The sequence below is a fragment of the Stegostoma tigrinum genome, chromosome 5, assembly GCF_030684315.1.
Source record: "Stegostoma tigrinum isolate sSteTig4 chromosome 5, sSteTig4.hap1, whole genome shotgun sequence".
Taxonomy (NCBI): Eukaryota; Metazoa; Chordata; class Chondrichthyes; order Orectolobiformes; family Stegostomatidae; genus Stegostoma; species Stegostoma tigrinum.
Genome location: NC_081358.1, coordinates 96,963,009 through 96,978,510, shown reverse-complemented (window position 1 = coordinate 96,978,510; position 15,502 = coordinate 96,963,009). Strand labels below are relative to the sequence as shown.

At 41.1% G+C, this 15,502-nt stretch overlaps 1 protein-coding gene across 1 annotated transcript in view; it reads right to left on the bottom strand.

The window, feature by feature from the left end:
- c5h1orf35 (chromosome 5 C1orf35 homolog) overlaps positions 1 to 15,502 on the bottom strand; it is a 62,326-nt gene that overhangs the window by 5,294 nt on the left and 41,530 nt on the right. The window contains exons 7-9 of the mRNA XM_059646353.1: positions 9,547 to 9,619; positions 4,877 to 4,959; positions 165 to 311 (exon numbers count right to left, since the gene is read on the bottom strand). Of these exons, the coding sequence (XP_059502336.1) occupies positions 165 to 311; positions 4,877 to 4,959; positions 9,547 to 9,619 (303 nt within the window). The remainder of the gene's footprint in view (positions 1 to 164; positions 312 to 4,876; positions 4,960 to 9,546; positions 9,620 to 15,502) is intronic.

Here is a 15,502-nt window from a genome sequence, read left to right as displayed (position 1 = left end):
TCAGTTTGAACTGTTATGGCTGGTTAGAATGAGAATTATAGTTCATTTGGGCACTGCCAGCTTATTGCAACAGTGACACCTCCCCTCTCTTTCTACCCCCACATTTCAACAGTTCATCTCTTCTCTCTGTAACCCCACTCCCACCACCCCCCAATTCCACCCACCTATCTCGATGGCTTGACGCCTGCAGTGATGACTTCGTTCGGCTCTTATGCTTTTTGCTCCTTTTTTCCTTTTTCTTCTTCTTTTTGCTGATTTTTTGTTTCTTGTGTCGTTTCTGGCCCTCAAACCTAGAGTTTGGGATCAACAGACTAGTTTAAAAGAAGAGAGATGTATTTAAGCTGTCATGCAGATCCCATCTGAAATTCAAACACCAGCCCAACCAGAACATTTTTGTCTATCTAACTGGGTACTGGATTCCTTCTTAAACAGTTAGGTGAAAGCAAGCTTCATATCCTCAGCGTGCAGAGTATCTTAGAAGTCGTCATTATAACCAATGCTCCAGAGACTTGTAGGCATCACAGGAGCTAGGCTGCATTATTTCAACATCGTGCCCTCCCTCTTTCACTACCCTTTGTTATTGTTGCATGTGAGCAGTACTTGTTTAATTATTTTAGTTGATTATTTGGGTAACTGTTGGATTTTCAAAAAGTAGCTGAGTTCTTCCCAATGTAATAGTAGATTTAGGCAGTTTCTTGTCAGTCTGCTCATCTGCCTAGCTTAATGGCCAAAGGTGCAGGCAGTGACTGCTGCCTTCCATGTTATGTTCACACCCTCGTGTCCCTGAAGAGGAAGCTTACGGTGTTGACTAACACCCACGAAGCACAGAGGGCTCAGCATCATATGGATTAAATGTCTTATTTATGACCCAACACCATTTTAATCTTTCTTCCTTCACTGTGTTGATGCATTATTTCAGTAGGCATTGCTTGTAATTTACTATAACAGTGTGGAGCTGGAGGAACACAAGCCAGGCAGCATCAGAGGAACAGGAAAGCTGACGTTTTGGGTCGAGACCCTTCTTCAGAAATGGGGAGGTGCAATAAAAAGAGGGGGGGGTAGGGCTGAGGAAGGTAGGTGGGATGGTGATAGGTGAGATGGTGATAGGTGAGTGCAGATAGGGAGTGGTGGGGATTGGTCAGTGAGGTGGGAGAGGCAGACAGGTTGTCAGGTCAAGGAGGCATGGATGAGAGGGAGGGTTAGAAACTGAAATCTACAGTTAGGCCATGGGGCTGTAGGCTCCTGAGGTGGACTATGAGGTGCTGCTCCTCCAGTTTGTGGGTGGCATCATTTTGACACCGCAAGTGTCCCACTATGGGTAGGGGAGTTAAAACAGCTCACGACCAGAAGCTGCTGTTCGTCATGAACAGAGCGCAGATGCTCTACAAAACAGTCTCCAAGCCTCCACTTGGTACTTCTGGATATAAAAAGGGTGCGAGGTTTCTTGAGGCACAATGGTAGTGTTCCTGTTTCTGAGCCAGGATACCTGCTCTAGAGGTTAAAGTGAAATGACTGAGTCACACAGCAGAATCATGAATTCGAGTTAATGACTAGTGCTTTTTGAATTAGATCCATAGTGGATGAATGGTGGAGATTCACCTCAGTCATTTCCTTACAAAAAAGCAAGGAATGGCTTTGGCTTTCAATTACAAGGAAAAACAAAATTGTATTTCTGAGACTGTATGTTACAGACTCAGAGGCTGAAGATTCTAATATGGTTTCTGGACAGTTTCCACAAAAATTAATGTTGGAAGCCAACAAGGCAGTGACACTATTTGAATATTCATCGTCTTAAAGATATCAATCACACAATTTGAAAAGGTTATTAAAAAGATAAATCATTTCAAGCTGAAAATTCAGGAATGTTGTGATGTTTAAGGTATTAGATTATGCACTAATCTCCCATACAGTCAGACTTTTGGTTTTGACAGCTGTTCAATTTTGAGGTAACCATTCCCTTTGAACAAATGGCAGCTGTGTTAAAAATCTTTTAGAGAGACTATTGTTTTTGGCTACCTTTGCAGGACACGTTGGAAGATCTGCATTACAGAGAATGGAAGATTACAATTAGTAACACTTCAATTTTAAGGGCATCTAGTGGCAGGTGCTTGCAGAAGGGTAAAATTACTGAAAGACATTTAATAGATTTCCAAATCAAAGGAAAAAAGAATTTTGGTGGTAGCTGACAACAAGTCACAAATCTACTGGAATTATTAATAGCTGTTTCTAGTATGACTCCAAATATCATTAAGGATAAAGGAGTCTCTGCATCCTGTCACCATTTAGATAACAAGCTTCTTTTATTGTCTTTCTGCCGAAATGGACAATTTTACACTTTGCCATGTTACGCTCCATTTGCCTACTCACTCTTTATATCCCTTTGTGGGCTCCTTATGTCCTCTTCACAACTCATTTTCTACCTTATCTTTAATCAGCCAATTGAATAACCATATCTTTACAATTTGTCTGATTGGGATGAAAGGATTAGAGTTTAGGCCCCAGCACTGACCCTTTTGGTACACACATGACATCTTGCCTGCCTGAAAAAGATCCATTTCTTTCTACGGTGCTTCCTGTTCACCAGCCAATGCTACTGTCTACACTATCAGCTTTTATCTTGCAGAATAAATTGATGTGGCACCTTATCAAATGCCTTCTGGAAATCTGGAGTACACCTACCAGTTCCTCTTCAACAGATGTTAAACTAAACTGGCCTGTAGTTTCCTGCTTTATACCTCCCTCTCTTTTTGAACAAAAGAAATACATTAGCTATTTCCAATCTAAATGAACCTTCCCCAATGAGTTGGAAAGGAGTTTTGCAAAATTAAAACCAATTAATCAACTATCTCACTAGTTGTTTTTCAAACCCTAAGATGAAATCCTTCATGATCTGGGGATTCGTCAACCTTGTAATTACAATTTTCTTCAGTTTCTCCCTCCTTTTCAATTCCTGATTTACATCTATTTCCTGGATGATACTTGTATTCTCTGTCGTAAAAACTGAATGTATTTCCTCGATTCATCTGCTATCATCCATTACCAATTTCCTCCAGATTCATTTTCTGGAAGACCAACACAAGTTTGTTAACTCATTTCTTACAAATAGTTTGTTTAGATTAGATTCCCTACAGTGTGAAAACAGGCCCTTCGGCCCAACAAATCCACACCGCCCCTTGATATATACCATCCAGACCCATTCCCCTATAACCCACACACCCCTGAATACTACGGGCAATTTAGCATGGCCAATCCACCTAACCTGCACATCTTTGGACTGTGGGAGGAAACCGGAGCACCCGGAGGAAACCCATGCAGACACGGGAGAATGTGCAAACTCCACACAGGCAGTCACCCAAGGGTGGATTTGAACCCAGGTCCCTGGCGCTGTGAGACTGCAGCGCTCACCACTGAGCCACCGTGCTGCCTATTTTAATTATCTGCTTTTATGTTCGTGGCCAACTTTCTTCCCCTCATTATTAACCTCTTAGTAATTCTTTGCTAATATTTTATGATTGTCTAATCTTCTGACTTGCCACCTTCTTTGGAGTTCGTTAGCTAACCACAGACTGTGGATCTATTCCTTGGCTTTTTTTTTTGTTTGTTAGAATACATCCATTATGTCTGTTCTGCATTTTCTAGAATATCCCCTGAAATGTTTGCCACTGCATATATATTAACCAAAATACTTTAGCTAGCTCTGCTTTCATGTCCTCATAACTGCTCTTGCTTAAACTTAAATTAGTCACCTTGGACCCTCACTTTTCTCACTTGAGATGTATGTAAAATTCAATCATACTATGGTTGCTGCTAACTACAATGGAGGTAATTCATCTCTTCTTATTCATTAAAACCAAGTCTAGGCTGTTCTGACTGGTGATGTAACAGGCTGGTCTAAAAACTTGTGCCCAAAACTTCAGCAAAATTCCTCATCTAGACTACTTTCTCTCATCTGATTTGCCTAGTCTATATGTAGGTTAAAATCCCCCTGTATTAATTGCTGTACTCTTTTGACAAGTTCCCATTACATTAGGAGGCCTGCATACAACTCCCACAAGTAACTTGCCTTTATTATTCCTCATTTCTACCCAAGCTGCTTCTAATATCCTGGTTTCCAAAACTTAGGGCATATCTCTCTATTGTGCTATTATCATCTTTAGGTTTGCCCTGAATTGTAATGGTCTGCTTGAGCTCCCACTTGCTGCTGCTTTGCAATAGCAGCTGTACTGCCGATCTTAACAAGCTAGTCAGTCATTTGGTTACATTATTCACTTACGTTGCCTTATATTTTATATAATACATTAGTTTTAAGCTTGGTAAAGTTAGAGAACAGAGTAGGCTGCAATCAAGTAATAGATATTCACTCCAGATAAACGTGTTTGTGTGTGTCATGTCTGATGTTTGACTTGACCCTTCTACCTTCAAATTCTCCCTTTCTACTACCAGTCAGTGAATTCATAGACTTTGTGATGCCATTCTTCCCACACTCAGACATTACAGGAAAGTCTTACGTTAATTGGCTGGTGAGGACTGATACTTGGAGATGGAGTCTAAATAACTGCAAATTTAAAAAAAACTATAGAAATATTCAGCATTAACATTCAGGAACAAGTGAATAGTTGCTTCCTAGTACAGAATTTGAATATTGGTAATCAAAAAAGGGCATAGTGTCAAAGATTTTCATTACACACTAAGTCAGAATCTCAATACCAAATCACAAGTACACCAAATCTCAAAGAAATAACGATTCATACTGCACAAGGAGGTAAATATTGAGTGGTTGGCAAATAGCTTCTGACTGCTCGAAGCACCGCCATACAGTGAAAATAAAAACAGTACTTGTGGCCAATGGTCAGCGCCACTGCCACAAACTACTCACTTTAGGGTCTCAGGCTCTCCACCCTGTGGCTCCGATTTCCGCTTCTGGCTTGATGACTTGCTGGTATCATCAGATTTGTGGTGCTATAACAAGAGTGAAAGGGAACATCAGAATTTTGAAAACAAAACTGCAGATCCCTGACAATATACCAGCAGAGTGCCATAGAATCCTGCAAATACTGGCACAATACCAGTGTTATGGACCAGACCACACCTCCATCGAAACAGGTCAAGGGGATAGACTAGACCCTAACTTTATCTTTATCTTATTTTAAAATGCAAGTGCTGCGTGTTGTGTTCCAGATGCCATTCAATTGGTTAAACCATGAGGCTCGAAAGAAAATGCACTATTCATTCACTATAGCTAAAATAAAAGACAAAAGAAAAGAATTGGCTTAACAGTATCTCTCTCAAAATACTTAAAATGATAATAAACTGCCCATTAACAGTTCCAATGCAGGAAAATTCAGTAATAGATTGTCTCATGGAATTTTAGCAGGAAGAGAACCCAAGCTTTTAGCTGTAGCAAAAAAAAATGCAGCAGGTTTCACAACTCCAACAGCTACTGAAAGCTAAACTAAAAATCCTGGTTTTGTGGGAACTGACCCCACCCAATCAGGCTGTTTCTATTGGTCCAACTTTAAAAGTTTAAAAAATGGTACCCCAAGCTGTTACTTTATTGGCTTGAAGCAGCTGCTTGCCACTCTGTCTCAACCTCACTTCATATCAAAAAGAGAACAAAATACACGTCTTAAGGCCATAGTATCATCACACCTGAGAGCCTCTGAATATATAGACGTTGCCCGGGGAACTGCAGGAATATAATCAGCACGGTGCCAGGGAGCTCCCCACCAGAATATGCCAGTTTGCCAGGGAATCCCCTCCCAACTGAATATACCAGATTCATGCTGGGGAACATCATGTATAGACAGTACCCTAGAAACTGCAGGAATTTCTAAAGTCGCAGTCAGACAGGATAGCGAAGAAAGTGTTTGTTAAGCTTGCCTTTATTGGTGAATACATTATAGGAGTTGGGACGTCAGCTACAGGACTTTGTTTAAGGACATTTCAGAATGCTGCATTCAATTCTGGTTCCCTGCTTTAGGAAATATGTTGTTAATCTAGAAAGGGTTCAGAAAAGAATTAGAAGGATGTTGCCAGGGTTGGAGGGTTTGAGCAATAGGGAGATTGGGACTATTTTCTCTGGAAGGTCAGAGGCTCAGGGGTGATTTAAAGAAGCTTACAAAATCATGATGGAAATGGAAACAGTGAATGAGATTGGGGTGTCCAAAATCAAAAGGCATAGATTTAAGGTGAGAGGGGCAAGACTTAAAAGGGCTCTGAGGGGCAACGTTTTCACATAGTGGGTAATGCATAGGTGGAATGAGGTGCCAGAGGAAGAAGTGGAGGCTGGTACAATTACAACATTTAAAAGGCATCTGGATGGGTACATGAATAGCAAAGGTTTAAGAGGGACATGGGCCAAATGACTAGATTTAATCGAGGATACCTGGTTGGCATGGACGAATTGGACTGAAGTCTCGGTTTCTGTGCTGCACAAGTCCATGACACTACTCGAGTTTTACCAGCATATTACTCAGAATAGAGAAGGGAGAACCAGTAGATGTGTAAAAGCTTTGATAAAAGTACACTACAAGAGAGGTTAACGTACAAAATTAGAGCACACAGGATTGGGGGTAAGATTGGATTGCAAATTGATTAGCAGACCAAAAACAAAAATGATAGGAATAAATGAGTTTCTTGCAAGTGGAAGGCAATGGCTGGGGGGGTGGAGGTACTACATTGCTTTAGACCTAATTAGTTAGTCCTGATATCAACATTTTAATGATGGACATGAATATAATATTTCATTCACATTTGCCAGTAAAACAAAAAATTGAATGGTAAGAAGGATGTAAAAAAGCTTAAGGCAATTTAGACAAGTTGAGAGATAAGTAAATGCCTGGTAGACGCAGTATGATACTGATAAGTGCGAAGTTATTCATTTTGGGAGGGAAATCAGAATGGCAGAGTCTAATTTAAATGGTGATAGATAGGGAAGTGTCAATGTACAAAAGTATCTGGGTGAACACATGCACACTACTGCAGCATGCAATTGGTCTTTATTGCAAAAGGCCGAGTACAGATGCAAGAACGTCTTAATGTAGCTATACAGGGACTTTAAGAGCCCACACCTGGAGTACTATGTACAGTTTTGGTCTCCTCACCTCAGAAGGAATAATTCAACTGCCAACAGAGTGCAGCAAAGGTTAACTGAGATTGATGAAATGGCAGGAATCACGTGAAGAGAGATTCGGTTGACTGGACTTGCACTGGAGTTAGGAGTCAGGTTGGCATTGAAAATATAAAATTGTGTGGGTTTGGACAGACAGGTTCTAGTGTGACATTTCCTCTGTCTTGGTAGGTTACAATCTCAGGACACAGGCTAGGCATTATAAGGTGGCAGGGCAGGTAGAGATAGTTGTAAACTCGCCTCAGTATTCTAGGCTTCATGAAGTAGGTGCACAGAGTACAACTGCAGGGAGATTATGCCAAACCTATAAAGGGCAATGATTAGATCTCAACAGGATATTGTGAACATCTCTTTGTGAAACACTCTAAGACAGTTTGTGAACACACTAGACAGAGCACAGAAGAGATTTACCAGAATGGTTCCAAGGATGAGAAATTTCAGTTATGTGGGTAGGTTGGAGAAAGTGAAATTGCTTTTCTTAGGAAGAAGATTGATTGTAGTTCTCAAAAGCATGAGGGGTCCAGACAGAGTATATAGGAAATTTTTCCCACTTGTAAAAAGATCAAGGCAATGGTAAGTTTTGAGAAGTTTGCAAAAGCAGCAATTGAGAGGACAGCAAACTCTTTTTCAGTGAGCCAGGTTTGACTGCATTGCCTGGAATGTGGTGGTAGCAGACTCAATTGAGACAGTCAAGGTGGCATTGGATAATTATTTAAATAGTAGTACAGTTATGGCAAAACAGCAGGAGATGGCACCAAGTCAAAATGTTTAGACAGACAGTAGGCCAAATGGTCTCCTTCTACACCGTAACAATTCTATGATTTAGGACAAAAGTGAGCAGAAATTTATTCACACAGGATAGTAACAACAGTGTTATTCTACACTCCATATGTTAGAACATAGAACAGTACAGCACAGAACAGGCCCTTCAGCCCACAATGTTGTGCCGACCATTGATCCTCATGGATGCACCCTCAAATTTCTGTGACCATATGCATGTCCAGCAGTCTCTTAAATGACCCCAATGACCTTGCTTCCACAACTGCTGCTGGCAACGCATTCCATGCTCTCACAACTCTCTGCGTAAAGAACCTGCCTCTGACATCCCCTCTATGTTATGAACACAAAGTCACTCAAATGTATTGAGACACAGATGTCTTGATACTAAAGATGTTGAAGGGTGCTGGGAGACAGAAGTATGATATTTAGATCAGGTAATCCTGTACAACGCAAACACAAGGCATTCCAGAACTGGCAGCTCCACAAAAACCTCAAGTGAGAGGAAACAAGCCGATGGCAACTGAAAGCTGAGATGCAAAATAAAAGAAGCTACGATCTAATGGATGATGGGCGGACATAGCGCAAAAGTTGCTGACAATCACAGTGTGCATGGTGCCATTAGCACAAACAAAAACTTATACATACAATCTGAGTAGCTATGGACCTATTCCACTGACAGCCCAACTCACTCCAAAAAGTAGTCAATGCCCACTGCAGCATGCATTTTGAGGACCTCCTCAACCAAGGAGCAGCCTTCAATACAAGTGATTTCGACACCATCCTGCAACACTTTGTCACCATCTCAGTGTACCTTCAATTCATCACGCAGCCCAAAAGAAGCCATCTGACTCTAAATGCAAGGCCTACCATGTGATGGAAACCGTGAAGCACCAAAATATGGCAAAGAGGCATGACGTGGCCACAACCTCATCGTCCTTGTCTGGAAGGAAGAGACTAAGCTGAGAGATCTCAGACACCTCGTAATTGTAACTATCTATCTTCGGGAAAAGGAACAGGTTCGGCTCTGGAAATTAGAGGGATTTCCTTACTGTCTGCCACAAGAAAGATAATCAGAATCCTCCTCAACCACCTCTTCTCAGTTTTGTAAAGTTCCTCCCAGGATCACAATGCTGCTTCCACCCAGCAAGAGGTACAATGGACATTATTGTTAATGTGTGACAAATCCAAGAAAACTGCAGCACCAACCTGTTATGTGGCCTTCTTCGATCTCGCAAAGGCCCTCGATGCTATTGACTGTGAGGGATTGTGGAGTATCCTCCTCAAATTCAGCTGTCCACAGTCATGTGTCAGCATTCTCTGCCTGCTTCACAATACCATGTAAACTATGATCGTTACCAAAAGAGCCACACAGACCCCAATACAAGTGCAAAACGGGTCAACCAGAGGTGCATCATCGCACTAACACTCTTCGCCATCTTCCTCACTGCAACACCATTTTCACTGTTTCTACTACCTCAATTTAACCTGTCCAACCTCAATACCATTCTTATGAATACACACACTTCCAGTGTCAATACGCCCTGAGGCCCAACCAAGATTCTGCAAACTTCTGCATAACTTTCTCATTGGCAACTCAGCCTCTTATCCCACTAAGAACTTAATTGAATGATGCCTACCGTAAAAACAGCCAGTCCAAGTTTAGCTGCCTCACGGTCCTCTCTAGTCAGCATCATTCTGGGAGCAGTGCCACTAGAAAGAAACAGGTTGGAACAGCTGGTTATCAGATGTTAGCTTACACTTGCTAGTTCCTTATTTTACCTTAAATAGTTTTCCTATTTTCTTTCAGTTATCAATGAACTGGGCCTAAACGACACAGGTAAACACCTTACTCTCCATTTGGCAGATCCCAGATCAATGCCAATGTTACTCTTCATCAGGTGGAAGTGGATAAGTGACAGACACACAAAGTGTTCCTCTGCAACACTCAAACAACAGTGACAACAAAATTCAAACATTGACATTGGAGCAAAGAGGGGAGAGAAGAAGAAATTAAGCTCTCAGCAGTGCCAGCTCATTCTCTTCATTAAAATGCTTACAAATCTCCATCTGGATGGATCTAACAGATACCTTCCTTCCTCACTGAGGTGAGATGAGGAAGTTGTGCCAGCACTGTTGGAACAATATCCTTTCGAATATTTTATTTAAGAAAGCCAGTTGGCAAAAAATTTGTACAGCAGTCAATCTTTGCTCAGTATTAAGGGGAGGCAATGGTCTAGTGGTATTTTCACTGGATTGTTAATTGAGACCCAGATTATGTTCTGGGGACCATATTTGAACACCACAACAGCAGATGGTGGAATTTGAATTAATAAAATATCTGGAATTAAGAATCTAATGATGACCATCAACACATCGCCAATTGTCAGAAAAACCCATCCGGTTCACTAATATCTTTTCGTGAAGAAAACTGCCATCCTTACCTGGTTTAACCTAGTGACTCCAGACCCACAGAAGTGTGGCTGACTTTGAACTACCCTCTAGGCAATTAGAGACAGGCAATAACTGCTGCGTAACCAACGATGCCCTCATCCAATGAATGAATGAATAAAGAAAAAAAATCAACTTACACAGCAAAACATTACAAGGACATACTTGTTGACTTGCTCACATCCTGATGTCAACACATTTTTCTTTTGAATCCAATTTAAATTAAAACAAATTAATCAAATTAACAAGTGGTAGCCTTTTAAAGGAGGCCCTGTAACATATCAGGACCTTAAGGGAATATTACAAAATTAAATTAAAATATTGTTTTCAGGACAGTGAGTAAGTGATAATATACACCAGCCCCTGTGGTGCCCATGGATCAGGAGAAGTCTCGAGCATATCAGTGGACACAATGTACTTGCTCCATGTCCTGTACCACTCATTCATGGATGTAACCATAGAAGAAAAGAATATAATCAGAAGCAAGTTTCTCTTTAGTTCATTTGCTTTCATAAGAGTCTAAGTTAGCCAAATTAAAAGCTGACAGTTCCTTAAAAGGAACTTTGAAACAAAATTCAACATTCAATTTAAGTTTACAGAACAGAAACTAAAGATGAATTGTGGACTATGGTTAAAGGCTCAAAATATTCCTCTCCAGGAACAACAGGATGTAGATGTAACCACAGAAAAGAGGAACGTAGTCAAGTTTCAATTTCCTTCATACTCTTCTGAAAGATCAAATTAAAATAAACCAAATAAACAACAGCATGCCCTGGAAAGGGCCCTGCAACAAAAACAAAACTCTTAAGGAAAACAACAATTGGACTTACTTCTGGAGTGATGATACATCCAATGCACTGCACATCCCCCCCCACCATGGTGTCCATCAGTTGTGATGTGCCAGGAAATCCTTTAATCTGCCTACCCCTCTCAACACTGGATGACCAAAGAACAGGACTATGAGACTGAAGTTTAAGCAAAAATTAAGTGAAGGCATCTTCAAATAATGAAGATGACTTGGTAAAAGTGCACAAGCATGTACACAGGGAACACTGACTCCACACTGTCACAAAATACAGGCGATCTGGGAGTCCATAAATCATCTTAACTGCCCATTACAAGGGACTGGTATGTGCAATACACTCCACACCAAGTTCAAGTTTCACTGTACACACAATCCAGGCAGGTCAAACTTGAATTTAGGCCTTCTGACCTAGAAATATTATCACTGCACCAAGTGAGCCCTTAAGATTAATTTACTTGCTCAACCACTGATGTGCTATGCTCAGGAAACCATAAATGCTGTAGCAAAGTGGACTGGTGCATATATGCTGAAGTGTGGAGCTACAGATATTGATGGTGGAGATTCCAACATTTTTCATTACCAGGCTGACCACAAATTTCTCCCACTGTCTGGCAGTGGCATATGTCAGAAGGATTTGCAAGTTGATACCCAACCTGTTTATGTTCAACCACATTATGGATGCACTTCTTGCAATTTATATTAATGAATTAAATGAGGGGAAAAAAGGGATGATGGCTAAATTTACAAACAACACAAAGATTGGTAGGAAAAAATGTTGTGAAGATGATATAACAAAGATGCAGACTGACATCGATAGGTTAAGCAAGTGAGCAAACGAGCAATCAGCAGTGGATTATAATGTGAGAAAATATAAAGTTGGTTACTTTAGGAAGAACAGCTACTGACTACAGAATTCTGAGATATAATTGGATCTAGGTGTCCTAGTTCACGAGTTTGTGTTTTTGTATGCAAGCACAGCAAGTGATTAAGGTTAACGGAGTGCTATCTTTTATTACAAGAAGTAGTGAGTAGAAAAGGAAGGATGCTATACTTTAGTATTACACAGGGACATTGGTGAGATCACATGAATACTGTTTGCAGTTTTAGCATCCATATTCAAGGAAGGATCTAAATACATTGGAGGCAATTCACAGGAGTGTTACTATATCGAAACCGGGAACATTTCATTACGAAAATTTGGATCGGCTGGAGTTTAGAACAGCGAGTCTTCTGAACAATTCTGACAGAGGACTTCAAAAAGATGTTCACTTTTATGGGCGAGTCCAGATCTGGAAGACATTCAAAACTATTGCTCAACATTTTAGGACTCTGTGTAACTTTGAAACTCTGACAGAGGTTGGTGAATGTGAGGTCAACAAACAGTTTTAAATACAGCAGATGGATTCTAGGTAATAAAAACAAAAAAAGGTCAGCACGGATAGATAGGAATATGGAATTCAGAAAACAATTACACATTACACTCCTTACGCCAATTTCTTACCCACTCACCAAACTTCCTTATCTCATCACAATATACTTTTCTTCTCATCTTTTTGTCCTTCCTATCTCTAAATTTAGCTACCATGACTTCATTCTCCTCATTTAAGTCACTGACATAAATGGTAAAAAGCTAATGCCCTTTTAGGACCTACTCGTCACATCATGTCAATTAAGAAAATTCATGCACGCACTATTTTCTGCCAACCAATCCTCTTGGGGTGCTACTATATTACTTTATGTATCACAAAGGTGTGGCAACTTGCCAGATACCTTCTGGAAATTCAAGTATAATATTTACTAACAAAAGGTTTGGGGGAGGGGGTAATTTGTATTGTTACAAAATGGCTTCATCAAATGAAGTAGTTAGTAAACCTGTACAAGGAGGAGCCTACGAAAATCAAAAAGTAAATCCAAAAATCAAAAATGTAGCCCTGAAGTACTCTCAAAAGGAGTCCCCCTTGAAAATAAAAATTGAACCCGACATGTGACATTATATAGAACATAGAAAAATACAGCACAGTACAGGCCCTTTGGTCCACGTTGTGCCGTGGAACATTCCTAATCCAAAAATAAAATAACCTAACCTACATTCCCCTCAATTCACTGCTGTCCATGTGCATGTCCAGCAGTCGCTTAAATGTCACTAATGACTCCGCTTCCACGACCACCACTGGCAAAGTATTCCATGCACTCACAACTCCCTGGGTGAAGAACCTCCCTCTGACGTCTCCTCTATACCTTCCTCCGAACACCCTAAAACTATGACCCCTCATGGCAGTCAATCCTGCCCTGGGGAAAAGTCTCTGGTTATCGACTCTATCCATGCCTCTCATTACCTTGTACACCTCGATCAGGTCACCTCTCTTCCTCCTCCTCTCCAGAGAGAAAACTCCGAGCTCAGTCAACCTCTCCTCGTAAGACAAGCCCTCCAGCCCAGGCAGCATCCTGGTAAACCTCCTTTGCACCCTCTCCAAAGTCTCCACATCTTTTCCATAATAGGGCCACCAGAACTGGACACAATATTCCAAGTGTGGTCTCACCAGGGTTTTGCAGAGCTGCAGCAAAACCTCGCAGCTCTTAAACTCGATTCCCCCTGTTAATGAAAGCCAAAACATCATATGCTTTCTTAACAACTTTATCCACTCGGGTGGCAACTTTGAGGGAGCTATGCACTTGAACACCAAGATCCCGCTGTTCCTCCACACTGCTGAGAATCCTGCCTTTAATCCCATATTCAGCATTTAAGTTCGACCTTCCAAAATGCATCACTTCGCATTTATGCGGGTTGAACTCCATCTGCCATTTCTCAGCCCAGCTCTGCATACCGTCAATGTCTCGCTGAAGACTGCAATAGCCCTCAATACTATCAACGGCACCTCCAACCTTTGTGTCATCAGCAAACATACTAACCCATCCTTCAACCTCCTCATCCAAGTCATTTATAAAAACTACAAAGAGCAGAGGCCCAAGAACAGAGCCCTGTGGGACACCACTCAGCACTGACCTCATTGCAGAATACTTACCATCTACAACCACTCTCTGCCTCCTGTCAGCCAACCAATTCTGAATCCAGACAGCCAAATCTCCCTGTATCCCATACCTCCTGACTTTATGAATGAGCCTGCCATGGGGAACCTTATCAAATGCCTTGCTGAAGTCCATGTACACCAATCCACTGTTCGATCCTCATCAACCTGTCTTGTGACCTCCTCAAAGAACTCAATAAGATTTGTGAGGCATGACCTGCCCCTCACAAAGCCATGCTGACTCCCTTTAATCACGCTATGCTTTTCCAAATAGTCATAAATACTATCCCTCAGAATTCTTTCAAAAGCCTTGCTGACCACAGACCTAAGGCTGACTGGTCTGTAATTTCCAGGGATTTCCCTATTCCTTTTCTTGAAAACAGGAACAACATTTGCCTCCCTCCGATCTTCCGGTATGACTCCTGTGGAGAGTGAAGAAGCAAAGATCTTCACCAGCGGCTTAGCAACCTCCTTTCTTGCTTCCCAGAGCAACCTAGGATAAATCTGGTCTGGCCCTGGGGACTTATCAATCTTAATGTTTGCCAAAATTTCCAGCACATCAACTTCCTCAATCTCGATCTGTTCAAGCCTGTTTCCCTGCTCCTCAAAGTTCTCATTCACAACAAGGTCCCTTTCCTTAGTGAAAACTGAAGCAAAAAACTCATTTAGGGCTTCCGCTATCTGCTCAGACTCCATGCACAAGTTCCCTACGCTATCCCTGATCATTCTCTTATTCCTCATGTATGAGTAAAATGCCTTCGGATTCTCCCTAATCCTTCCTTATATAAACATGATGATAGCGTTATCAGTGTTTTTGGACAGTTCTCCCTCAGCCACATGAAACAGAGGAACAGTGATTCATCTTTGTGGGATCTTTCATGTGCCAAATGTATTTTCCATCACAAAACACAATTTGCTTTATTTGAAAATCATTAAAACAGTGTCAATGATATACTACAATATGAATAAAATAATAATCATACCCTACAATTTTACAGAATCACTGATATAACAGGGAATCAATCACCACGTTTCTCTCTGCTTTTCTCAAAGATGCCGCCTGTTATAAGATATAGGTTCCCATGTCTTGTCTACACGCATTATACATAGCCATAGTTCCTGCTTTCAGCAATGAACCATCAGCAAACATGTGGACTATGGCTTTGTGGATAGAGGATTACAATTACACCCAGGATGTCTGTGCATGTTCCTTCTAATGAGAAAGCAACTAAAAAGTAGCAATGTTGCGGAGCTATCTCCTTCTAAAAGAAGGCAAAGCCCTAAAATGTGTGACCTCCATCACTGCCGTGGCCA